The following is a 25207-nucleotide window of genomic DNA, read 5'->3' as shown; positions in this document are numbered from 1 at the left end:
AGCTGACTTTGTGTTTGAAATCTGCGTGTTTTTCCCTAGACAGATCCTTGAACGGAAGGACGGCTTCAGGCAGGGCAGAGATCAGCTCATCCCGCAGGAGTGGGAACAGGAGAGAGCATGACCTGCAGGGAGCTACTGAAGGAACTTGTTCTGTTCAGTGCATCAAAACCCAATGGCCTCTCAGCCCGTTATTCCACCGTGTGTTTAGTGACACTGGAAAGGACTGGATTTGACTAGATTTGAAAGTGATAAAATGCATAACAGTAATCAATTTGCAGGAGTTAAAGCCAGGTGCGGTACAAGAACAAAGGCACCGGGTTTGGTGGTGACTTAGCATCATTTAAAAAAGCGTTCCTTGTTAGGCGGTTAAATTATCGGGGAAAAATTGAGAAATTTGGTGCCTGCAAATCCAGAGCAGACGCTTCTGGAAAACACTGTAGACGTTGGGCCCAGTAAATGGTTGTCTGGGATGAAAGTTCCTATCTTGGGATGAGCCTAAGGACTGTCGGATGAGGAAATAGTGCTTTTCTGACCCCAAAATCCCAAAGCTTGTGTCTGAGAAGTCGTGTTTCAGTAGCTGAGGTCTGTCCCTAGCTGTGCCGGAGGAGGTCTGCGCAATTTAATTTCTCTCTGGCCCTCTGTTTCCCACCTGCTCTGTCAGACTGACGGTTCCCGTTGGTCTCTCGCTCAACAGGACAATTTCCCTTTTCGCTTGGGAGAGGGAGCGCTGGGTTAATGCCACCCTCGGAGGGTGTCACCATTGCACAACCAGTTAACCCTCTCCGGCTAAGGCACAGATGGGAAAAACAAAAGGAAGAAGAAGCAGCGAATTCTCGGCCGGTGACACTTTCTCCCAGCCAACAAACAAAAGTTTTATTAGCTAAACCCTCTCAGATGCTGCATTCCAGCTTGGTAACATTTCGGTAACACATTGCAAACGTTTGACTCATAGAAACTTGGAAGGCTGGAGCCGGGGGAGGGGGAAGAGCGTCACATTCCCATTCCCGGGCAGGGTTTGGTTGTTGGATTTCTTTTTTTTTTTTTTCTTTTTTTTTTTAAAAAGAACTGAAACTTCTCTCTGTTTAATGAAAAAAAAAAAAAAAAAAGCGTTTCAGCCTGACGGCTTTCACCGGCTCGCATTGTGTTTGGGAGAGAGGGGCTGGGGGAGGAGGGCTTGCGCTGCCAAGGGAGGAACCCAGGGCAGCTGAACTCGCTTTTCTTCTGCAAGTTGGGTTCTTTTTTTTTTTTTTTTCTTCTCCCTCTGTGTTCCCAGGACAGGGTTGGCTTTCTAGGTTTGATAAAGCATTTCCTTCCATTGTCATTCTATACGGCCTCTGGGCCCTTCTCTCAGTCCCTCCCCTTTCGCCGTCCCCTCTCTTTCTCTCTCTCTCTTCCTGAACTTTAGTGAATCTTGAGATATAAAGAAAGCGGCTGCCTCCCTTAAGCACAACTTGAACAATGAGACCGCATCTCCAAGGGCTTTAATTCCTCTGGATGCAAGGACAAAGCCAGGGTGAGTAGCCTGCTAATGACTCTGCCGGTCACCGCATCTGCAAACGCGGCCGTTCCCGGTGGGTGCTGGTGTCCGTCCCCGCAGCGCCGGGGGTCCTCTCGCCACTCTCGGGCTGCGGAGGAGGTATCGTATAGCACAAGAGCAGATGCTGTAAGCGTTAAAACTCTTGAAACCCAACCAGCGCTGCCTGAGAAAGCGCTGACGCTGTCCCCATCGGACGCTGTCCCCGTCGGACGCGTGTGCTGGAGAAGGCTCTGCCACCCAGTTGTGTGTCTGCACTTGGGTCACCCGCCGGTTCCCCTCCTTGTGAGACTGGGCGAAACCTGGCTCTGGGCAAGGTGGGAGGAATCCTCATCTCAAAGGCAAAGAAAAACAAATATGATGCAATCGAGCGTGACTCTGAGCAGGGCTGCGGGAGGGAGACCGTCCCCGCGGCGTTGGGGCTGTGCAACCCAGGGGTGACACTGGAAGAGGAGCTCGGAAGGGCAGCTGGTGGGAGACACCTCCGCCATCCAGGGGCGCTTGGTTTCGGAGGCGAGGGCTGCGTCGTGCGGATGCCGCAGACCTTCCTGACAGTGTCCGTGGCATTTCTGCTCTCTTGCATTCAGCAGCCTCATAGGAATTTTCCAGTCTGTATTAAATGGCGAAGGGAGAGATGGAGTTGGAGCACAGGGGAACTTCTGCTTGGCGCGGGGGATCGGTGACTCGCAGCTGCGGTGTCCCGGGCAGAGTGCGGCCGGAGGGGTTTGCTGCGGTCCGTGCTGGGGACCGCAGAAAGAGGCAGCGGCGCAGCCTGTGTTGTCATTGTAAAGAGTGTTATCTGGAGTCTCGTCTTGCCTGAGTGATCTGTTTAGATTGTTTTGCGTACAAAAAGCAGGAGGCAAAATACAGGACATCTCGGTGGCAGCAGTGCGATGTATGTTAATTAAGGGAATTTGGGACAAGTGACAAAGCTGCTGCCTAATGTGCAGCTTCCAATATGAGGTCCCAGTCTTCCCCTCCCAGGAAACTGTAACCGATTCGCATGGGAGACCGTGACGGACAAGAAAACCTACCCCAGATAAATCTTTAAGATCTTCCCAAGGGATTGCACGCCGCAAAAAAGCACGTTGTAAACCTGCCAGCTCCTCCTCCAGAGCAGCTTCCCAGAACACTTGCTCCGTTCGGTGTGCATCAACACAGCTCTCGGTTCCTGGCGCTTCCCCGCACCTCTTTCTGGCACCCCTTTGCAAACAGCTAAAATGCGCTCATCTGGGGAAATCTTCCTTTCAAGGTGTTTGCGTCCCCCGAGCTCTCGCGTGCTCTGATGCGCTCCCTGGTGTAGCAGTCCCTCTCTTTGCCTCCACCGTTAATGCAAACTTATTTTGCTTGCAGTGCCCGGGTGAAAATTGGAACAAAGGAGCAGGGACCATGGCTCTGAAGGATGTCTGAGGTCAAAAAGTCCCCCCTCGCACTTGTGTCGGCTCCTCTATTTGCTGAATAACTTGTAGCGTGTTCCCTACCTTCGTGTTACTTCAGGGAACTGGGGGGAAAACTGATGGTGATGCGTGGTACAGGTGATGCGTGTGCGCTGCACGGTGGTGCAGGAACCTGCAGTACGACATGGGCTAAGGACTTTGGCAAATGGGAAACGCTGCGTGCTTAAGAGAAATGTCGCTGTGTAATGGCACGTTCCTTGAACTGGTAACCACTGGAGTTTGAAAAAGCAGAGGAGGGAAAACGGGCGAGATGCAGCAGTAGATGCTTTGGGGAAGAAAGGTGCTCCAGCAGTTCTGCTGCTTTTCCCACTCTCAGGTGCCCCTTCACTTCTGCCATTGAACTTGCGCGATTACAGTGTGGTGAAACTGGGCCCTAAGGGTTTATTTTTAACCTCAATTGCTGGATTGCTGACGCTCAGTGATCTGGTTAACAATACAACGCCACAAGCGATAGTAGTGCTGAGAGGGGCCCTGAACTGTGACGTGCTGGTGGGATCAAATGGCCTTGGTGGGAAGTCCTTAAGGCTTCACTGCCAAAGACACCGTGAAGCGGACTGGCTGAGTCGATTGCATGCAACTAAATACAGCCCAGATGCTGTTATCTAATGACCTCCATGCTCGGTACCCCACCTTTGAGTTTCTCCTCTTCACCTTCATCTGTCTCTACTATCTGCTGTCTGCGCTGAAATATGATTCATAGGAAACTATCTTAGTCTAGGAAACTCCCTAGGTTGCCCCGAGAAGCTGTGGCTGCCCCATCCCTGGAGGTGTTCAAGGCCAGGTTAGATGGGGCTTGGAGCAACCTGGTGGGAGGTGTCCCTGCCCAGGGCAGGGGGGTGGAGCGAGGTGATCTTCAAGGTCCCTTCCAACCCAAACCGTTCTATGATTCTAGGAAATGCTGCAGGGTATCTGAGGCCCTTGGGATGGGGCATGGAAAAGCTTGGTCCCTGAAAGTCCATAGCAAGTCTCCCTGCCATAATAACTGATCCTCAGATAAATTCGCCAAAAAGTTTTATTACAGGTGAGTTTCCTAAATTTCTCTCTTCTGCCCTAGAACAGGAAAGAAAATCTGGGAGCGCTGCAATTAGGAAGGTTTCCAATGGCTTTATTGGTCTCCTTCATGCCATGTGTGGGCTTGTCAGGTGGAATTCATCCAAGTTAAGGCAGACGAGCCCAGCTGAGCTGCTCAGCCTTGGCTCCCTTTGGAGGCAGAGGGAGGAGGAGGCTCTTCTGGGGACTGTTCATCTCAGCTAAAAGTAGATATTTGATGTGCACGTCTAACCTGGATAAGTTGAATCTTCCTGGTAGGGGCTTTGGGAGAAGCAGCCGATGACTCACACGTGGAAAAGACAGTATAAACAGACAGAGGAAAGGCTGATAAAGAGAAATTCAGATTAACAGGGCAAACCTGGGCACATGCAAATGATGTGATTTTGTGTTAGAAAACGCTGGAAAACAGCTGAGAACAGAGAAAGTAGGTCAGATGCCGACTGCTGGGTCTATTCTGGGAAACAGACTCTGGACAGGATTTGGCCACCACCAATTGGGAGGACATGCCCCGCTTCTCCCATAAGGCCCAATGTGATAGCAAAGCAGGTAAAATTAACAGCGGTGTCCTTACTATGTTTTAATCTGACTGGAGTTGATTTTCCTGGGAAATAGGAATGTTGATGCTGCTCAGTGTCGATGTGGGGCATATTTGCAATGGGGAGCTGTATTTTAGGAAGCAGTGCCTTGAAGAGGCTGTAGGAGGCTTTGAAAGAGGAAACCTACTGGTACTGTTTCTGGTATAATATGGCATTTGAAAAAACAAGCGTGATCTTGGGCCTTATAAACAGGGAACGATCAAAGAAGGTATAAAGAACACTTTTACTACTCATTAAAGCATTACTGAGACCCTCTGGGGTTCTGCGTCGGTTCAGGTACCTGTTGGAGCATGGCGTGGTCTTATGCTATAACCAACCTAAAAGTTGTCCTGTATTCTGCAACATATAAACTGTTCAAAACTTGACTGGAAGCTTTCTAGGAGACCTGCAGAACGTGTGGCTTGCGCAAAAACCATCTAGAGAGCCTGTGTTATTCCGTTATGTGGAAAGTCAGAGTAGGCTAGATCAACTTTTGAGCTTTTCTCTCCTTAAAATCCCATTTCTAGTCCAACACACCACCAGGTGTTTTCCCTTCATCCCAGCGCAGCTGTGTTTGTGCCATTTGCTCTTTGCCAGAGATCTCTACTAAATCCACCAACTTTGGGCAGTGCTCTGGTGTCTCTGAAAAGGGACCAGGAGTTGTAGGTGGTGGCTCAAGAGTGGACACCAGGCCAGATGGACACGAACGGGATACTCTGCTCCAGGGGGGCTCGGAGCCTATCAGCGTAAGGGAAGCAGCCCCGTTCACCTTAAATCCCATTGACTCGGTTGAAGGAGTTGGTTAAATTGGACTATAAAGCAGCGGAATGAGGGAGGTGAATTGAGCATCTCCAGACTTGATATTGAACAGATCTCAGGTCTGCGGCAGGAGGAAACCTCCAAAGCTGTTGTGCTACTGCCCGGGACCGGCGTTTTTCCAGCAGGAGCTGACATGTGTTAATATAAATGTAGATGAAACCTTCCGATTTAATGGAGCTTTTCGGAGGCGTAATTGTGTTCCCTTGATTTTCAGGAAGGGATGAGAACTTTACTGCCGCTTCTGCCACTGAAAGTCTTCCCCACCTCTGTGCCCACAGTCCCCTCCATAGCAGCCTCCAGGAGTTCAGCTGTGCTCTTGGCACTTACACAATGAGGAAGTTGGCCAGCGTTTCCATATTAGCAATCAACTTTCCAGGGATGTTGCATGTATTTTCCAGCAAGGGATGGAACGGCATCAGCAACCCTTTTATATGCCAGGCCAGGACTGCAGTTCTGCAGTAGGAAGGACCAGACGTTGTTTAAAAAGACTCAGGCGAGAGCTTTCAGAGTGCAAACGCCCGGAGAGGCCGTTCCTTCAGCACAAGAGCTCTGTATTCAGACCATGTCCTGGCGCTTGGCCCTCGTGTATTGTCCCTGCTGGGATGTTTTGGCGAGGCAAGGTGACTGCTGCCATCACCTCTGCCAGCCCCAGTGTCACACCAGCAGGCAAGTGGGCAGACTGGGCAAAGGCGGGAGGGACTGGTGGGATGGCAGTGCCGCTCTGTAGACACTTGTCCCACTTGATGTAGCTTCTTGGCATCTTGAGGGACTATCAGGGGCTTTGGAATTCATCACCCTGGCTTTATGGCCCCGTTCCCTTGGGAGTCGCTTAGTGGGGGCTGTCACACAGGGAAGGGAAACCGGGACAAAGCGCTTCGAAACGGTCCCCTGGAACCGCTGGTAAATTGGGATTGAGGTGATATGACGCGTTTGACCGCCCTCATGGTGCACAGGGGTAGGAAGCGACAGGTACCCAGCTGTGACCTTATTTCCAGTGACACTTGTCCTGTGGTATCTCTCCTGGACAGACGCAGCCATGCATTGTGTTTGCATCGTCAGGAAGATGCACTTTAAATATGTATTAATTGGGCTTGGTTAATTCACCAGGAAGTTTACTTTAAAAGCAAATAAAACCAGTGAGCAGCTATAATGCCAGGAAACAGGTAAACTTTTTTTCCCCTGAATGAACCAGACGGATGAGGCAAAACCCCAAAAAACTTGCCTGAGCTGCAAGCATTCAGCATGTTGCGATGGCTGCACCTGGTGGCTGTAATATCACCAAACAAACCGCTAAATAATGGGGGTTTGTGTGGTGGCCACACAGGAAGACCCTGGTGGCCACACGCACTCCCCCATCCTTGAAATTTGCTGTCCGAGACCGTTGCGGGGCTATCGGTGCCTCTGGAATAATTATTCCCTCAGCCCATAGTCAGATGTAGTTTGTTGTTGCTTTGGCGTCTTTCAAATGCAAAATGCACCGAAGGATAAAAAAAACCCCAAATCGTTGTGCTCTGGCAGACGCGCGCGGGTCTGTGAAACCCATCCTGAGCTGTGCCGCGCTGGCGCGAGCCTACGGCAGAATGAGTGCGCCGGGGCTGCAGGCGCTGCCGCGCGTACCCCTGGCGTGGAGGGTGGGACAGGGGGAGATGGAGCCGCGCTCTGATGTCACCAGTCCCTCCGGCGCTGCTACCAACCATGGGCTGCCAGCCCGTGGCTTCTGCTAGTCCCCAGCAGATTGGGGGACAGTGGGGGACAGGTGACGCCACGGTTCAGCCTGCTTTAAGCTTTTCTTTTTTTGGTTTTTTTTTTTTTTTTTTTTTTCCATGCCAGCCTGCTCCTCCCTGGTAACTGCTCGCCGCCGTCTTTTGTTCTTGAACCATATTTCTCACCACGTCGTCAGCGAGACGGAGAAAAGCGCTCCCTTTCAAACACAAAGTCCCAGGACAACCCTGGCCGCCTTTTTTGGTTGTTTTTTTTTTTTTTGGTTTCTTTTTTTCTGTGCTGGCTTTCACGCTGGGAGAACAGTTTTTCCAGCCAGCCCGGCTTTGGAAAAGCTCAGAGCCTTCGACATGTGCGGAATGAGCAATGTTAGAGCTTCGGGGCTCAGCTGGGAAGACCCTGGGCTGGATGGACGGATGGAGGGACACCAGGCTGGAGGACCTGTAAGGGGGCAGATAGTCTCACAGGGGAGGAACGGGCTCATTTTGGGGACAAAGCATGGCTTTGAAGGGAATATAGGTTTCCCAGAGGTAGACTTTGAGTGGGAGACATCCTGAGGCTTCGGGTTTGGAGCAGAACTATTTCCTCCATCTCTTGCTGCCTGTGCTTTAAATCTGGTAAACAGCACGTGTCCAGCGCTGGTCATTCCTGACCCAGACCCTGTAACTCACTCGATAAATACTACAGCAGATTCCGTGTCTGCCAGGCACAGAGGCTGACCCAAGCGCTGACCGTACACACCGGGGCCGGGGGACCTGGCTGTTGAATCCTGCTGATATTTCAGATCAGTCTCTTCGCTGTGATTTGTCCAGACAAAAGGTTTTCAGCAAGCTGGAAAACCGCTGCGAGATTCCTGGGCATCTCACAGCCCTCAGCGTCCTCTGTGGCCTCTTTGCTGGAGGTGAACCCCTGAAATTATGAGAGGCTCAAGATGATGTTGCTGTGCGACTCCTAGGAATGATTTACAGCCCAGGGACTATAAATCCTGCTCTGCTCAAATGTAGTAAGAAAGGATCCCTCTTCCCATGATTCCGTGATTCCGTGATTCCCATTTCCTGAATTCATTGTATTTAAGACAAGTCAATCTGCATTAGAACAAAAAAAGAAAATCTCAGCAGCAGATCAGAAAGGAAACATTCCTATACATGAAACTAAACCTCAAACCAAAACTGAGAGGAGCAGAGTAGAGACCAGACCCAGGGACCTGACTTAAAGCCATACGAAGTCGCAGGCACCCGGGATGGGTCTCGGGCAGAAGGTGCTCTTTGCCACTTTAGTGATCTCAACAGCCCCCTGAGGCTGTGGGAGATGCGAGGTGGGTTCCCATCTCCAGCGGAGGGTCAGAAGGCACTGAGCTACTGCCGCTGTCCTCGTGCAAATGCTCCTCAAGCTTTTCTTCAGAGCCGTAAGGCTGGAGCAGAAGTTTTCTTTTTTAACGAAGTTGGGATTCCTGCCTCACCTGCGGTGCTGGGGGCGCGTGGGGCTGAGCTGGGACGCGGCTCTGGCTGTTGGCAGTGGTCCTTCACCAAACCCAAGAGTTGGGGACGTCTCTGGAGGCCACCTCATCCACTTCCCCGGGGCGGCTGGTTCCTGAGATGGCAGCACCCACCCAGCGCCGTGGCCGGGAGGTTGCCGAAAACCCTTCTGCTTTCCGCGCGAGCAGCGTCGCTGCAGGGGGAAGAGGATGAGGACCTTTTTCAAGGTTACCAGCCTCTTATTTTTGGACGCGTTTCCCTACCGCTGGAGCTGGCCCAGGCTGCGGGGCTGTTGAAGTTTTAGGCCCTTTGTTTGTTTAATTGAAGTGCTGTTTGTTTTTGATCACAGGCGTTCGATAGGCGCTTCCTCTGCAGGCAGGAAGCAGTGATTTCCTGTGCGCTCCTCGGCCAACTCTCACTGCGCAGGAAACCTCGCTCTGCTGAGTGTTCACTTTTCGTGCAACGTTTTTGGAAGGTCTTTCGTGTTGTTGTTTTGTTTTCTCTCTCTCTTTTTTTTTTTTTTTGCCTTTTTTTTTTTTTTTTCCTTCACCCCCTCCCCCGCCAGTGGTGCTGGTGGTGTTGGGTCTCCGTAGGAAGGATGTGTAGAGACAGCCCCGAGTCGACAGGCGCCGGACGATGCTATTCGCTGAAAATTGGTTCCATTTAGGCTGAAATGTCTTGGTGAGGCCCAAAACGCAAGGAAGACAGTGGCTGTGCTGTCTTCACACCACCGCCAAGCCTCCTGCTACTGAACACGGTTGGTTTTGACAGTTATTTGACAATAGCTCTGTGTTACCACAGGCAGCGCAAGCGTATCTTCCTCGGGCTTTTGTGGACCCCACTCGGTGCAGATCCGCATCCACAAGCACCTGATTTTTTTTGCAAGGCTCGCCGGTCTCCAACTCCTGTTTTGTTGATGTGTGCCTTGTAGTGATATTATTATTTTTTTTTTTATTATTATTTTATTTTACTAGACACTATTTCATTTACTGCTGAGGAAGGTGCGTTTGTAACAGGTCATTTAAACAACTTGCCCAGTATCACGTAAAGACTCAGCACACGAACAAGGAACTAAAACCCGGATCAAACCTGCCAGGTTTGCCTGTTTGCTGGCTGTGCTAGAACGACCTTTAGGCAGGTGAATCCTCTGAGGATGTGGCAGGCGAAAACTTTATTACCAATTAAATCTGTGATAGATGGCTGTTCTCAGCCTCTGCCCACCGCGGCTGAAATGGATGGTGGTTCCCCGCTGCCCTGTGAGCGCAGGCAGCTCATTCCTCATCTCGGCAAAACCCCGCAGGCTTTGATCCCTCCGTGGCTACAACTGCGTGTCCGGGTCAGTCCTGTGAGGCACCAGAGAGGAGTTGGGGATGGGGTTCGAGCCCGAGCTTCACACCCGCGTCGCTGTTTCTGGGGTGGAAGAGAGATGCTTGGGCTTTTCTGTCGTATGGCAAACAGGCGGAACAGCGGTTCCTTGGCAGCTCCGTGCAGACAGGGATGTTTTTACTCTGTGTGTTTATCCTGCTAACATCTCGGAGCTAACCCAGATAGGGCTTTAGCGCAATGCCCAGAGGTGAAGCGCTGCACTATCAGATGGTTCCAGCCACAGGAAACCCGGACAGACAGACGGACACCGCTGCGTGAGAGCTTGCAAACTGCCCCACGGCGACAGATGCCGACCGTCAGAGCCGCGCATACTTGTCTGCCCGAGTTTTTAATTATTTTGCTGTTGTAAAGGGGCTCCCCTGCAGGGAGGGAATTTGTGATGGGAAGAAGAGCGGCTGTAGGAAAAAAAAGAGGAGAGAAATGGCAGGGGATGGGGGAGCAGGGCCGCTCGGAGCCCTGGAGCGAAGGGCAGGGGGATTAATCCTGCAAATGCCCGTCCACAGGGGAGAAGATAGTCGGAGGTTTTAGCCGGAGCCGCTGCCTGGGGCCGTTCAGCCGCAGTGGGATGAGACGTCCGGGGGATGCACAGAGGGATGGGAGCTGGAGGAAGGAGAGGGCGGTATGGTCTCGGCTCCAGCCCCCAGTGCAGTTTGGCCGCAGCTCGTGCTTGGGGCCATCCAAGGAAAACGCTGCCCGGGCTGCTCTCGTGGAGCCCCGGCCTCCGTGCGAGCGTCTCCCGCCATCTCAGCCTCCTCTCCCGCCTCCTTCCTGGAGAGCTCTCCGTTCCCCAGGCCCCTTCCCATCATCGCACGTCAGTGACATCATTGCCGGTTGCCATGGAAAAGCCAGGTTGTCCAAAACACGACCCCTTGGCCTCATCCCATGTGTGTCAGGAAATGAAAGTTTTATAGCACATCTCTGCAACGGAGCAGAAACAGCCGGAGTGGGAACCGCAGCCCGGGGACGGGCAAACAACCCACCCTCGTCGCGGGCTGCCTGGCGAGCGACTCCCTGGTGGCCTCTCTGATGGGGAAATGGGGACCTATTTCTTGGGGTTGCAAGGCTGATTTATGTCTCCTGAGTTATTTCTGGGCTGCTTTGGTCTGAAACGCCCCGGAGGAGAGGCGACCTGAAGCGTTTAAGCCAGGGAGAAGGCGGAAAGTTTGCACGAGGTGCTGAGCAGAGGCAGAAAATGGGAGAAAATGGTCCACAGGGGCCGGGTGGAGCAGTTGGAGGTGATCAAATGCATCTCCCGCCCGAGCTGCATGCTGATGCCGCCTTCGGAGGGGCTGTGATGTGCAGGGAGACGAGCAACAGCGCTTGGGAGTCTTGGCCACAGAAATATTCCTAAAGTCGGAAAAAACTGTCCCAGAGCTGAAGACCTCGCAGACGCTGTGGGGGCTTTGGAAAAGCAACGTCAGGTGTCGCCCCGTGGCAGGGATGGGACGCCGCTGTTAAAGGCAGCCTTTGTTTAGGCAGGAATTACAACCAGACTCTCTTCTCTCCCGCAATGTTTGGGAGTGGAGGTGTTTCCCCGCGGGAGAGCTGGAAGCTTTACCCCTGGATCCTCCGAAACCAGGCCAGGGAAAGCACGAGGTGTCCTGCCCTGACCGCAAAGCCGGGCTGGATCCGCTCCCTCCATGCAGGAGGAGCATTAAAAAAGTCTCCCGTGAACACCTGAAGCAGCCGGTGGCTTTGCCAACCCCGGCTTCAACTTCCCTTCCAAACCTGCGGCGGGACCAGCCTTCAGATCGTCACCCGGGCTCAGACGTGCGTCACCTCGGATGCAACGGCTCTGCAGCAGCTTGGGCTTTGACACGGTTTGTCTTGCCCCTGCCCTTCCTGCTCTCAGTTTGGCCGGGAAACGAAAACGCTGCTTCTCTTGCTGTTTCCAGACAGAGCGGCTGAGCGTCCCCGGACGGACGAGCTGTAACGGGAGAGTCTGAGACCCGACGAGCCTCGAGGTCTCACCATTACGCGTCGCTGCATCCCGCAGGCATGCGTGTGTCCGCACACACGTGCGCTGCTGTGCATGCTCGCGGTAGTCCTGGCCAGCGTGTGCTTGGCATGTGCCCGTGCGCACCGCAGCCCTCAGCACCAAGGGAAGTAAATAACAAGAAGAAAATGACCCTCAAACAGCAGCGCGGCCCGAATCTGGTTCCCACTCCCTCGCGTAAGCTCATCTCGAGCGTGGAGGCTTTTTCCAGCTCTTCTGCCACCCCACCCCCTTGAACCAGTCCCCCAGAAAACAGCGGTGATGAGCCACTTAAACAGCACCCTCACTCGGGGCATGTGCTGGAAAATAAAAAGTTGGAGCCTTTCGGTTTTGCATACCCCATCCGGGGGCACGGTGCCGGCACTGAGCATGGAAAGTGCCTGCGTGACTTGTTTTGGTCTCACTTGCCTTGATGACTTGCCAACGCCACAGTCAAATTACCCCGGTAAACAACAGCACGAGCCAGCTCAGAGTCGGAAACGGGGCTGGCAGCGACGCGGTCCCAACCCGACGGTGCCGGCCGACCCGTTGCACCGGGCTGCGGGCTCCCCCCGCTTGCAGTGGGCGTTTCGGGGTTAAAAATAGACTCCAGATTTCGGTTAGTAAATGCGGAGGCCGGGAGCAAGAGAGCTGTTTATCAATGCCAGGGTTTCCCCTGAGACGCTGAAATGAATCAGATAAGAGACGGGCACAACCGTGCACATGCCCTGCTTCACCGGTGCCGGCAACGCTGCTCCGCGCATGGCACGGGCCGCTCCGGGGAACTTTTTCTACGTGCCGAGGTGCCTTGGAAGCCGCAGTCCCTGTGGATGTTCAGTATGACTCATGTTCCTACCAGATTTAGATACTTTACAGCATCCTACCCTCGGCCCCTTTTGAAAACATTGCGCTCTGCCGTCAGTCCCTCGTGCCTCAGCCGTGAAAGAGTTATTTTCTAACCTGGCTCAATTCCTACTCGTATTTTGAGCTCACCAAAGGGGCAGCAGGGGAGGAGGGAGCGGTGGGGATGGCAGCGGAGCACGGGGGTCCCGAGTGGACCTGCGTGGCCGCAAGGCACCAGCCCCCGCTGGCATCCCTCGCGGGGCCGGGACGGCGTCCCCCCAGCTTTTCTACCACGTGCAAAAAAATTGCTTCTGATATGGAGGTCGCATAACTTAAGCTCCGTAATCCTTGGATTTTAGGGAAGCGCGAGGGAGGATTCCGCTGTCCCCGAGGATTTCAGCTGTCCCCGTTCCCCACGCAGCCGGGCTCCCACGTGCAGGGGGGTTGCAGGCAGCAAAGTCCATAATCTGGAAATGCGGGGGGCGGGGAGGGGGGTGTCCCAGGTTCTTTGGGCTGAACAAGCACTGGTAAGGTCTGGTTGGATGAACAAAATGACTGTTGCACGGTTTTCTCGGGCTCCCGAACGTTAGAGGGTGGAAAATGGGGATAAACCACTGATGGGATAAACAGAGCACTTGCGACCGCCGTTATATTGGGACCTTTACAGCAGCTGTAAAGGGAGGAGAGCGGCTCTGTCCCTGGGGGGCTGCACAGTGCCATTGCTGCTGTTTGCCGACAGGGAGATCCAGTGCGACCCGTGTGCCCAACCCGGGGCTCGGACCCCATCGCCACCACGTGACGGGGAGGGCTGATGGACGCCACGGGGAACGAAGCGGCACCTTTTTGGTGCTGCTGTCAGGACCTCTGCTGATGTTCATCACCCGGTGGCGCCTGAATATAAAGCCACAGGACGCCGTGCCTTGCCTTTCCACCACCTCCTGACCGTCATCGAGGCGCTGGCCCGTGTTTTCGTGGGGTTACAGATTCGTCTTGGTGTCAACTTGTCGTCACCGACCCGGTGTTGTCCCCTGCTCGGTACCAGCTTCCCCGGGGGTGATGGAGACCGAGCTGCGGAATCTGCCCTGGCGTTGAGACACGTGGGCCATGTGTTTGAGTCGCCCCGGGCAGGTTATCGTGCGCACGGGCAGCAGCGTGCTGCCGCGTTTAGCAAAATCACTCGGTTGCAGGGTTTCGGAGGTCAGGTTGATGGAGCGCCTTGTCTCAGCCCCGCGGGGAGGGGGACGGGACTGAAACCACCCCCCGGCTCCAGCCTTTCCCCTCCTGTGCCCCGACAAGTGCTGAGTCCCATCCCAGGCACCCAGAGACTCCCGGCACCATCCAGACCCCGATGCCTTTGTGTTCCTGAAGCGACACGTCTGTGCACAAGGATGTTTCCGATGCTCCGGAGCACTTTTCCTACGGTGACAACGTTTTCAAAACCAGCAGCCGGGGCCTCAAAATTACCCAAACCTCATTTTTTTTTTCAGAGAGGATGACACAGGCAACACCGAGCTTCCAAATAAACCTTGGCGTGGAGGAGGTGCAGAGCCAACCCCCCGCCCGGGCGGCATCCCGCGGGCAGCATCCCGAACGACCCAGCCTCGCGCCAGCCGGGGAAATCGTCTCAGCCAGGGGTGGGCTGTGGGGACAGGTCCCGTGATTTAATCGAGGGCACTTTTTCATGGCTAATACCTCACTCGCCTGCGCAGCAGCGGCTTCCTGTTTGACTCACACCTGACAGCCCCGCCGCACAATTCGGGGCCTCTCGCGCTTGCGAGCAACTGAATGGGGCTGTTTACAATTAGAGAACATGGGATTCCCAGAAAGAAGCTCAGACCGGACATCCTGAAGCGAAATACCCCGGGCGTCACCGGCTAAAAATAACCGTAGCAGAACAGTCACCAAACAAACAGCGCATTAACACCGAGCTCTCACGTATCCCATGGCATGGGGGGCAGGCGGAGGGGCACCGAAAGCACCGGCGTTCCTGACTGCCGCACGGTTTTTCCGGCATAACGCGGTGCCACAAAGGCCGGTGGCTGCCACTTGCAGTAATTTCTCTTTATTTCTGGTTTATAATGTGGGAGGAGGGAGTAAGGCAAGGGTTAAAATATAAAGAAAACAGATTTCAGCCAGAACTGACTGGTGGAAATGAGTTTAGCCCGATGATAGGCTGGGGGAAGACGTGGAGGATGGGAAGCGAAGCAGGAACAGCCCCCGCGAGGATGGGGACTTTGCTGGCCGGCTCTGGACCTGGAGCTGGTTTCCAGCGTCTGGGTGGGCATGTGCCATCCCGGCCGGCGCCAGGGGATGCCGAACAGCCTCAGGGAGCAGCGCGAGCTGCTGCTTCTCATCCCGTGTCTGTACTGGGAACATGTCTCCCACTGGGACCCCCTGCTTGGGCTCACAGGGGGTTTTATAGCAAATGCTGACAATAGCAGGGGGGAACCAGCCCCGTGGCACCGTTCAGCTCTCCACGGACGGCGGAGCGGTGGCAGCCGCAGGGTGGTCTCAGTAAGGCTGCTGTGCATTTCCGAGTGGGGTCCTGCTGTGGTTTCCCAGTTGCATCCCCAGGATAAGCAAGCGCCCGACCCGAGAGCCTTTTCCCAGCCTTTCTCGGGGACAGCACCAATAAAGCGGCCGGCAGGAGCAGATTGCAGGTGACAAAGAGTCGACAGCGCTCACTAATCTCTTATGAAATTTTCCAGGACCTGAGTCGGAGCTAGGGAAAGGGAAGGTGTTGAAGTGCCCAGTCCTTGGAGCAGCGCTTAGAAAATGGGGGATGCGACGGTGGTGGGACCAACCTCAGCTTGAGCTGAGCCGCGCACTGCGGCAGCCGCAGCGTGAAGCAGAGAGCTGTTGGCTTTGCACCTCCTCCCCGCCGCTCGCCGGCTTGAGGAAGAGACAATAAGATGGATCAGAGCAAAAGGGCGCAGAAAGGATCATAAGGACTCAGCCCAACAGCCCGGTTCTCCAGTCAACGTCTCTCTAACAGAGATTTCAGAAGATAGGGGCTCCCACTAAAAGGCACTTACGCAATAGGTTGCTACGAGAGGAAGTTTCTCTTTAACCCCAGGCAGTTAGTGGTTGATTTATGTCCTACAGCTTTAGATTTTATAAGTTACAGGGGTGTTGCATAAGAAGATAATTTGACCCTATGTTTCATATAAACTTTTTCTGTTGGGGAACATCTACTCTTTTATCTGCCTCTTGCATGTCTGATACCTTGACGGTGTACAGGGAAGGAAAATTATATGGCTCACGGTATCTTACTCATGAGAGTGAATGCCCAAGTTGTCTCAGAGGCAGTGTTGGATTTGGGTCTTCCTGAGCTTTGCCGAGGGAACCGCCCACTTTTCCTTGGTAGTTGTATCCCCCCTCAAAATAATAGAGGTCACGTTGCTGCGTGTGCTCTCAATTTCTCCTGCTCCCTTCGTATACTGAGATGTAGTTGGTGGCTTTTGATCTCAAGCAATAAATACAGCAGTGGGGAATGCTCCGGGAGTGGAGACGTAAGGAGCGGGCTGCTGTGGACAATTTTGCACCACGTTGCGTAGTTCATGGTGGACTTACTGGACTTGACGGCCCTGGGGACCACTTCCAGTCTCACGGTCCTTCCTGGGTAAGAGCCATCACTTAGTGGGAGTCAATTCATTTCATGGGAGGGGAGACAGACAGAAGTCTTCTGCCTCATGGAAACTTCACTCAGGCTCTCTCCTGATTTGCCGTTTGCCTTTAACCTAAAATAAAAGTTATTTAGATTAAAAGCGCACATTAGCGATTTGTGAACAGAAGGACAATTACAGGGAGAAAACTAATTTCCACCAGCGTGGTGGGGGAAAGACGCTGCTACATTGTCTGAGCCGCGGTGTCCTTCCCAGCAGAAGAACCGGTCCAGGTTCTCTGCCTCCAGCTATTTCGAATGACGATAGTTTGTGAACTCGCCCTCTTGTTCTTGGCCTCCTTCTTGGAGTCCCGCCACGGGCTGTCTCGCTGCTACGGCAGCAGCAATACCTCCAGGCCTCCTCGTCGACAGCCGCCCGTGTAAAAAGCTTCATTTGCTGAGTGGAGGACCGGGCTGCTCCATCTGCTCTCCACCAGCGCAAAAGCAGAGCCGCATCCCAGCAGGGATGACTGCGGAAACAGCCAGCTCAGGGTAAATATTACACTGGAGGCACGGGCTGCCAAGCACGGGGAGGACAATATTGGTTCTCTGAGATGCCAAACCGAGAACTGGGGCGATTCCTGCTTTTGTTATAGACGTCCCCGGCGCCCTCGAGCAAGCCTGGACCCGCCTGGGCATCGGCTCGCCCTGCTTGCAGAATGGTGGGGGGACTGCATCGCTTTTCTCTTTTTGTCTGCCTTCTTAATTGGGACCGGCCCTTCATTTGCGTGGGTGTCTGCTGCCATTTGGAAATCTGAGCTTTAGGTCGTAAATTCTCGAAGGGAGGGATTTTTCCCTTCCTGGGTGAGTGTGGGTGGCTCCGAAGCTGCTCCAATTTTAGTCTTTCCGCACCACCCAGATATAAAACTGGGCATCTTGCTGCATCTGCTCCCGGGATATTCATTGTCCGGGAATCCCCGGGTGACCAATTATGCCAGCGGGAGCATTCATGGAAACAGGCCGTTTTCTGCGACGGCTCAAAGTGTTTGCAAAAGGTTGGTAGAGTCCCAAGAGCTTCTGGCAGCTTCATTTTATTTTGAAACCCGTTGGCCCCCAGCTGGGTGTGAGAGTAAAATGAAAGGATGCGAGATAAACCCACTTGTGCGAGAGAGTGAGCCGCTGCCCGAGGCAGCGCAGCATCAGAGGTCGTCATTCTGAAACTGAGCATGGAAACTGCACCGAGAAGAAAGCTAGAGAGCAGGGCTCGGGCTCCTCGCCACACACGGTGTAGACCACACTAAAGAGCTGCTCTGCCTGGGGACTGTCACATGCACTGGGGCAAAAGAGAGACGGAAACCTAAAGGGCAGCAGGCAGCTCTGGCCGGGCAGATGAGCACTGACAACAAAGGTACTCTCGTCCTCTCTGGGCTACTCTCATCCAACCCAATCTTTTGTGTTTAAATGTGGTTTTGGGCTTTCTTTGTCCTCTGCTCTTCGCTGAACATCTCTGTTGTGTTGCTGTGATTGCCACCGTCGCTTCATGGGTGGTGTTGGGCATCCCCTGGCCTGGGCTGCTCGGGAGGACGGGAAGATGTGGAGGTGGAGGGGAGTGAATGGCGAGGTACGGAGAAGAGGAGGCTCCGATCGGTTGTTAAAAGGTGTGTTTGCATCTTGTTTACTGCCGAGCGAGCTGCCAGCCTGCTCGAGAGCCTGGGTACCGTTTATCAGGAAATAGGGTCGGTGTGTGCTGTGTTTGTAGCTCCGGCGCCTTGTGACCCAGACCATACCCTGCCCAAGAGCACGCAGGGAGTTAGGGATTTTTCGTCAGGTTGACCCATTTTTATGTGGCGTGTACTGTATTATTCCCGACTGCTCTTGCTCGGATAGCCCCAGGTCAGCATCTCCATCCCCTCAGCTGGTGCAGCCTCTCGTGTTTTAAGTAGCTGAGAGATGCTCTGATAGCATAGCCGTAGCGAAGGGCTTTATACAGAGGATCTCCTGGTGGACATCAGCCAGGAAGGCAATGGCTGACAGGTCAGGTAGCTCTTGCTCATGTTCACCAGCAGTTGCTCACCATACAGCACGTGACGATCTCGCGGGTGGGGACAGCTCCCCTCTTCCAGGTGAGAAAGGCGTTGCGTTAGGTGTAGCGTGGCAGAAAGCGGCACTGCCTCTCGCCGGGACACCAATTTTCAGGCTAGATGCTCAGTTACAGGTTTTCACCTTCAAAGCATGAAGGTCTCGTTGCTGCTCCTCAAGACCCTCCTGTGTGCACTGCACTGCGGACACTGTGCTGCCGTGTGACCCACGGCGTGGACAGCTTTATTGGACAGGAGCTAACCTGACACTCTAGCTCTGTGGTGCTAAACCATGATGATATACAATAGCTGCAGCATTTGCTTACGTTACATGAATGACTTATTCTCCACACACCAATATTCGCCCTGCAGAGCCCTGGCCTGGACGAAGTGACGGGAGCCAGGACATGGGGAGGGTGCATCTTCATCCCAAGACAGGTATTACAGCTCTTGTCTCTTCTCTTGCCACCCCCTGGCACTTCCTTGCTCTCTTTCTGTGAATAGGTTGGAAAATTGCATCAAGATAGAAATGTGCAGGTCATGACACCACAGTTAGGAGGAGGGAAGCTGTGATGGAAGAACTTGTTGAGTTTTGTCCTACCTCAAAAGTGCTGAAACTGGTGTAACGCTCCCACACCTCAGCCTGGGAATTTCCAGCTAAAACCAACTGGTTTTAGTTCTCTGGGCTGTAGAGAAAGCTGAGCACATGCTCAGGGTGCCCTAGTAGTTTCAGAAAACAGGATGCAAATTGGAAGAGTTGGCACTTTTAAGCTATCAGGACCCTTATGGCTAAATCTCATGATCTATAGGCATCTGACATGACTTTTGGATGGTTGACCTTGGCAGCACAACTGTGTTTCAAGCACCTCGTTCCCTGGCTTTGAGGGGGACAGTGAGGAAGAAAGGAGAGGGAGAGGGCACAGCACCAAGGAAAACCGAGCCGGATACACGATGGGAGGTTGTTGAGAAGTGGGGAAGAAAGTGGAGGAACTTCGTAGACCTCGTGCAGCAGGAAGGCTTTCAATCCTAGGGCTCCTACAACCGCTTGAAGGCCAAGAAAGCACCTTCAGGGCTGTTCTCTACAGCTGGAGACAGCACCACCTGATTGTGGTCAATAATTAGTGCAAATTAGAGTCAATTAGAGTCAGTCAGCAAGGAGTAAGAGAGAAATGCAGCAGACCCTCTCCTTTTTCACCCACTCTTTCCTCTGTTGCTTTCCTCTTGTATTAAAGCTTCATCAGTTATGAGCTCTGGTTTGGGGTTGTCTTTGTTCCCCGCCTACGGCAGTGAGGCCAAATGCTTCTTTGGAGGAGAGCGGGAAGGAACTGAGTGAGAAAAGCAGCCAGAGGCGTTCGCAAGGCAAAGTGCTGCAAGCCACTGAGGATGCTCCAGGGAAATTGAAGGCTTCAAGGAAAGCTGCAGGGACAAAATAAGCAAAAATTTAAAAATCCTTAATGCTCCTTAAAAATCCTTTTGTATTAGTGGTTGTAAGCTTTTTTTTAATGCGCTGCGCTTGAGTTATCAGCCGCTGGTGCAACCCCTTGGGTAAGAGTGCGGTCCCAGAAGGACGGGAACTTTTGAAGGATACTGGATTCAGGTAAGAACTCAAAACAAGAGGCTCTCATGCGGCATTTATAACAGTTTTGATTGTGCTGAGTCGGATGGGCAATTCTGCAGGGCTTGTGAACTCTGCAGTTCATGGCCAGACCATAGTGGGGACCAGAGATAAGATCTAGCGGGGAAAAAAAAAACCCTTGGGGGCATATCAAGCAGTAAAACTCCAAGTGGGGACAAGAGAGAACCGGCTGGGTCTTGGGTTTTGGTGGGGAATCAAGGCAATGCCAGTGGGTGAGCCTGCAGAGATGAGAAAAATGAGGAAAACGTGAAAACTCCAGGGATGGAACTGTGAAAATGCAAATGGGGAGTTGATAAGGAGCGACCGGGAAGGCTTCACGCAGCAGGAGAGAGCGCAGGCGCCCACGGCGGAGCTGCTTGCCTCGCAGGGAGGAAAACTGAAAACGCCTTCAAATAATGACTGAAAATACCTAAAATAAGTGGAGTTTGCGTACTCTGCATGCTGTTGAAGGCACAGTGGCTCAGCTGTTGTACTTAGTGTTATTAAAACCACTTTACTTACAGAAGTAAAGCGAGGAAGCCCGGTGGTTAAAGCTTACATCGCACGGATGGGGTCATTCTTACCATGGGTGTTTGTGAGCTGTCTATCAAAAACCTGAAAGATCTCTCCTGGTAGGATAAAAAGGGTAAAAGGCTCTTTTTACTGTTTCTTGGCGGGCTGAGATCCTACATGTCCGAGAAAGCTTTTCTAGGGCTGAGCATGAGCTTGGAGCCTTGAGCTGACACTGGGCAAAGAAAACCTGAAAAGGTGCAGACTTGACAAATAAAAGCTCCTTTGGTGGCAATTTCAGAACTTTATGCCCAGTCCGCGTTCAAGTGGTCTTTTTCTGTTTCGCCTGGGAAATGGGGATATGATGGGTTTGGATAAATTGTTCTTGGTGTTTAGAAAAAGCCTCACTGGCGAACCTTGCCCTGCAGTCGCAGGCAGAGCCAAACCCTGTAGCAATGGCACAAAATGAGCCACTTCTCATTATTAGGAGGTTGGGGGGGGGGGGGCTTTTTTTTTAAATTTTCTTTTTAACCAAAACAGGATGATTTCCAGCCAATTACTTTGAATATGAAGGATGAGTAATCTCGCGGTCATGGGGATGGTGAGGTTACAATTGTTAAAAGGAAGCCTTAAAAATTGTTGAGTGTCGTGTTCAAAGCTCACACAAGGGCAGCACCCATGTAAAGGGGACCACAATGCACTGAAACGTTGCTCAATGTAACCTCAAACGAGACTGCTTATTGTATAAGCTTTGGTTTTCAAAAATAGCTCTATTGGAAATGTTCATGTCCATCACGGGCAATTGCAGCAGAGAAGGTCGGGAGAGAAAATCCACGGGGTGTGTTGGAAATGGGAGCATGCATGGGCAGGACTTTCTGCTCCTTGCTTTTGGGACAGCGCTGTAGGAGAGGAAAAGAGACCTTCAGCTCTTGGCGGGAGGAGGTGGAGAGGAAACGGACCCTGAATCAAAGCTGAAGAGGCTACGAAGGGCACGGGGAACAGTGGTGGGAAGGGTGGGTAGGCAGCATGGGGCTGCAGCCCAGGAGCTGCTCCCAGGGCAAGTAACTCGGAGCTGGGCTGAGACCTCCTGGTGCGTTTTGTGCCATAGCAAAAGTGGCCCTTGAAGAGGCTGGTGAGAATGATGAGGAGCTTTTTGGTGGGATCCAGCTGGTGTCTGTGCCAAGAAAAATTTATAGGCATCTGGCTGTGATGCCTCTCCCAAAGCATCCTTCCTCCGACTTTTATTTACCTCCCTCCTAAGATAAAACCCATCAGAGTTATTAGCTCCATTTCAGAGATGCCATCAACCACATCCAAAGCCATGGCTTAGCCAACAAAGCGTTAAAGTCTCTCCCGGAAACTTTATGGGAGGAAGGGAGCTGGCCAGAGGCAGGCTTGGGTCCCTGCCAGCCTCTGCAGAGCAGCCTCGGCCATCTCCTGGCCACCCTTCCCACCAGCCCCTGGCCAGGGGACACGCACGTCTTGGGTTGTCCCATCACTCTCTTGGGATTTCTGCGTTCTGTCGAGTGAGCAGTGCTGGGTTGCTCATCTCGACATCCCGGCTTGCTCCCCTTGGCTCTGTTGGCATTTGCCTCCATCCTACCCCATCATAGGGGTGGGTTTCACCAGCACCTCCACTTTGTGGGGCTGCACCCAGAATACCACCCTTCTACCTCGGCTGGCCCATGTCCCGGCTCCAGGAGGAAACCCAAGCTAAAAGGGATGTCCCCACGCTTAGAGGTTTTGCCTCTGCACCCACTGTCTACCACTGCTGGAAGCTGCTTTGAGCAACGTCATGGCGGAGAAGGTCTCCTTTGGGTTGGCAGTGATGTGGGCTTGTCCTGGAAGAAGGGACAGCTGAGCCAAGGAGACAGCCTGGAGCAGGCCGTGAGCTGGCTGGGGAGTCCCCAGCAGATCTGGCCCATCTGCCGTGGCATCCAGAGGGCTGGGAGGCCATGGAAAGGCCGCCAGCAGTGCTGCCAAGCGTGAAATGAAAACACAACCTCAGCTTGAGAGCACAACTGCCCTCTGCTTGGAGGTCTGGCCACTTCTTCAGCCAGGGCTGCTGGTGGAGCTGCTACCTTGGTCCTGCTCGTGGTGGCCCTCAGGAGCTCATGGTGCCAGGAGGCTCACTGGTGGTGCTGCGTCGGCCAGCATGAGCTCTTCTTCTCAAGTGTCCCTCACAAGGGACATCTGGATGAGTTAAAAGCAGAAGTCACCAGGACTGGCCTGGCTGTGGGTAGGATGTGGTTGCTCAGCAGCCTTTGGGCACATCCTTGCCCCAGGGATTTTAGACATCTCCATCCTAACAACTCTTGATATTCGCCTCTTTAGCTCTCTGAAAGTGCTTGTTCTGCAGTTGTCAGAGGCCAGTTTGGGCTCGTCTGTGGCTTTCAGAGGTGCTGAGGCATTGATGAAAGTTTTGTCATCAGACCTTGTGGGACTGGGGAGAGAAGAGGAGGGCTGGTGCCCCAACGGACTTCAGAAGGTGGATTGGTTGAGCGAAAGCAACCCCTGGTGTACCCAGGCTGTCAGGAGCCGCAGGGTTTATTTGCTTCACTGTTCTCATCTTGGATCAGGGACTTCTCTTCATGTTCTCTGCCATGGACCGTAAGCTCTGGATGTTTCTGAGCAAGCTGCAGGGGCATCTGTACGTGTGTCTGTGTCCACTTGGTGGCACTGTGTCTATCTGGGGTCTTGCAGGTGAGGTCCTGCTTTTTGAAGATGGTTTTGGATCCTCAGATTAGGTTATGCTACAGGGAGTGACCTGGTGTCAGTTGTAGTGGTGACGCGCTGGGTGCCCGCGCTGTGGCACCGCTCTGCAGTGACGTGCTGGGTACCTGCGCTGCCAGGCTCTTCACCGTGGTGCATGGCAGAAGGAGCAATGAGCAGGAATCGAAATAAGAGAGGTTCTGGCTGGATATGAGGAGGAACTTTTTCTGCTACGAGGACGGTCAGCCATTGGAATAGGTTTTACAGGCTCCATCTTTGAGCCCTTCAAGACCAAAGTCCCAAGCAACCTGCTCTGATCTCATAGCCATCCATGTTTCAAGCAGGAGGTTGAACTAGAGGCCTCCAGAGGTCCTTTCACACTTGAACTATCCTGTGATCCTATGACAACTCTTCTGGCCATAGTAGGAACTTTGCTGCTTATGCTTTCACATGTCAACCCATCTGCTGGCAGCTGCCGGCGTGTCCTCCTCCCACCCACCTCCTTGACCATCAGGGTGTCCAGCTCCTGCCTTTCTCAGCGTGTGTCTCTCTCAGCAAGCTCTGAGCACGATACAATCCGTTCCACATCGCCCGTTTACACTGCTGATGTGTTCGCCGGTGAATCGGCACCGAGGAGCTGAGCGTTGCCTCCAGCCTTCGCAGACGGGCTGGGAGCTGAGGTCATAGCTTGCTGGGTGGAAAGATTTACTAGCACCGTTGTTCCCGATGTGTTTTCTGAGCTTTTTTGAAAGGCAGGAATCCACCTTCCCCTGCAGACCCGCCTAGTCTGGTGGCGCGGCCGCATTGCTCAGTCTGGAGACAGCTCTCTGGCCGTTCAGGTAGACCCCGTCCAGGAAGAAGACGGTGCGGTTGCCATCACAAAGCTTTAAAACCTACTGATCTTCCCTCTCTAGCCCAATCCAATCTCACGGAGTTTCCTATCCCAGGACGAAAGTTTCCTATCCTTGGGTGAGCTCCGCATTCTTATTAATAAGAGCACAGGTATTAATTGAAGCTGTTGCCTTGATGGAGAAAGTACCTTGCCCCTGGATGGATTATAACAACCCTTAAATTCCCTCATTGAAATCTGTTTATCGCCATTTGGATCTCGCTGTGCTGTTGGACGAAAAAAGCTGCTTCTGTGCTGCGAAATATGGTCCCTTGGAAATACCTCCGATGGCGATTCATTCGCCTCGTAACCTCCCCCTGGATGCACAGAGCGCTCTTCAGCCTCTCGTTACACGGCAGCACGAACGGACTCTGAACCTTTACCGACCCGCTGTGATGTTTTACCGCCCTTCTTCTTCAAGCCAGGGTCCGTCCTTGTGCCTTCAGCGGAGTGTTAGGCTTTGGAGGAGCTCAGCGTGTAGATTTGACAGTGGGACTTTCCTGAAGGTGGCGAATTTATCTCACCTGCCTTTAGATGTCTTCACCTGAGCATCACTTTAAAGTCCACAGAGGGGAACAGCTTTTCGAAGGCGTGAGTCATCTGGGCTGTTTTGGAGATGAATTGTACCTCTTCTGCCCAGGGATTTCACGTGTGGTTTTTCACTTGTGTGACTGATACGGTGCCCGCGGAAAGTTGCCCTCCTGGGTCAGTTCGGTTGGGTTTTCTTTCAGCCAACCGAGCTGCTAGCTTCAGGTCAATATTTCCTTTTTCTGACTGGCTTGATGAGAAAATCATAACTGCCTGGGTCAGGTTAGGAAATTGCTGTTTCTCTTTCAGCCAAGTTTAAGTAAACGCGGGTGGTTCCTGTGCCCGGGCTGGTTCTGAGGAGCTTTAAGATGGGCTGCGACTGTCTCTTTTGCGCCTTCATAGTCAAAGAGCTGCCTTATTTATCAGAAAGTTTTGGAG

The 25207-nt window shown here is 53.0% G+C and overlaps 1 protein-coding gene across 1 annotated transcript in view; it reads left to right on the top strand.

Moving 5' to 3' along the window:
• The first annotated feature begins 1428 nt into the window (after window positions 1-1428).
• Window positions 1429-25207, top strand: part of HDAC7 (histone deacetylase 7) — a 91102-nt gene continuing 67323 nt past the window's right edge. Inside the window, exon 1 of the mRNA XM_082496390.1 lies at window positions 1429-1513. Coding sequence (XP_082352516.1) covers window positions 1495-1513 — 19 coding nt within the window. The 5' untranslated portion in view covers window positions 1429-1494. The remainder of the gene's footprint in view (window positions 1514-25207) is intronic.

The sequence above is a fragment of the Vanellus vanellus genome (genome assembly GCF_965231255.1).
Source record: "Vanellus vanellus genome assembly, chromosome: 28".
NCBI lineage: Eukaryota > Metazoa > Chordata > Aves > Charadriiformes > Charadriidae > Vanellus > Vanellus vanellus.
The sequence above is the reverse complement of the archived record's forward strand: the minus strand, read 5'-3'. Positions and strand labels throughout refer to the sequence as shown.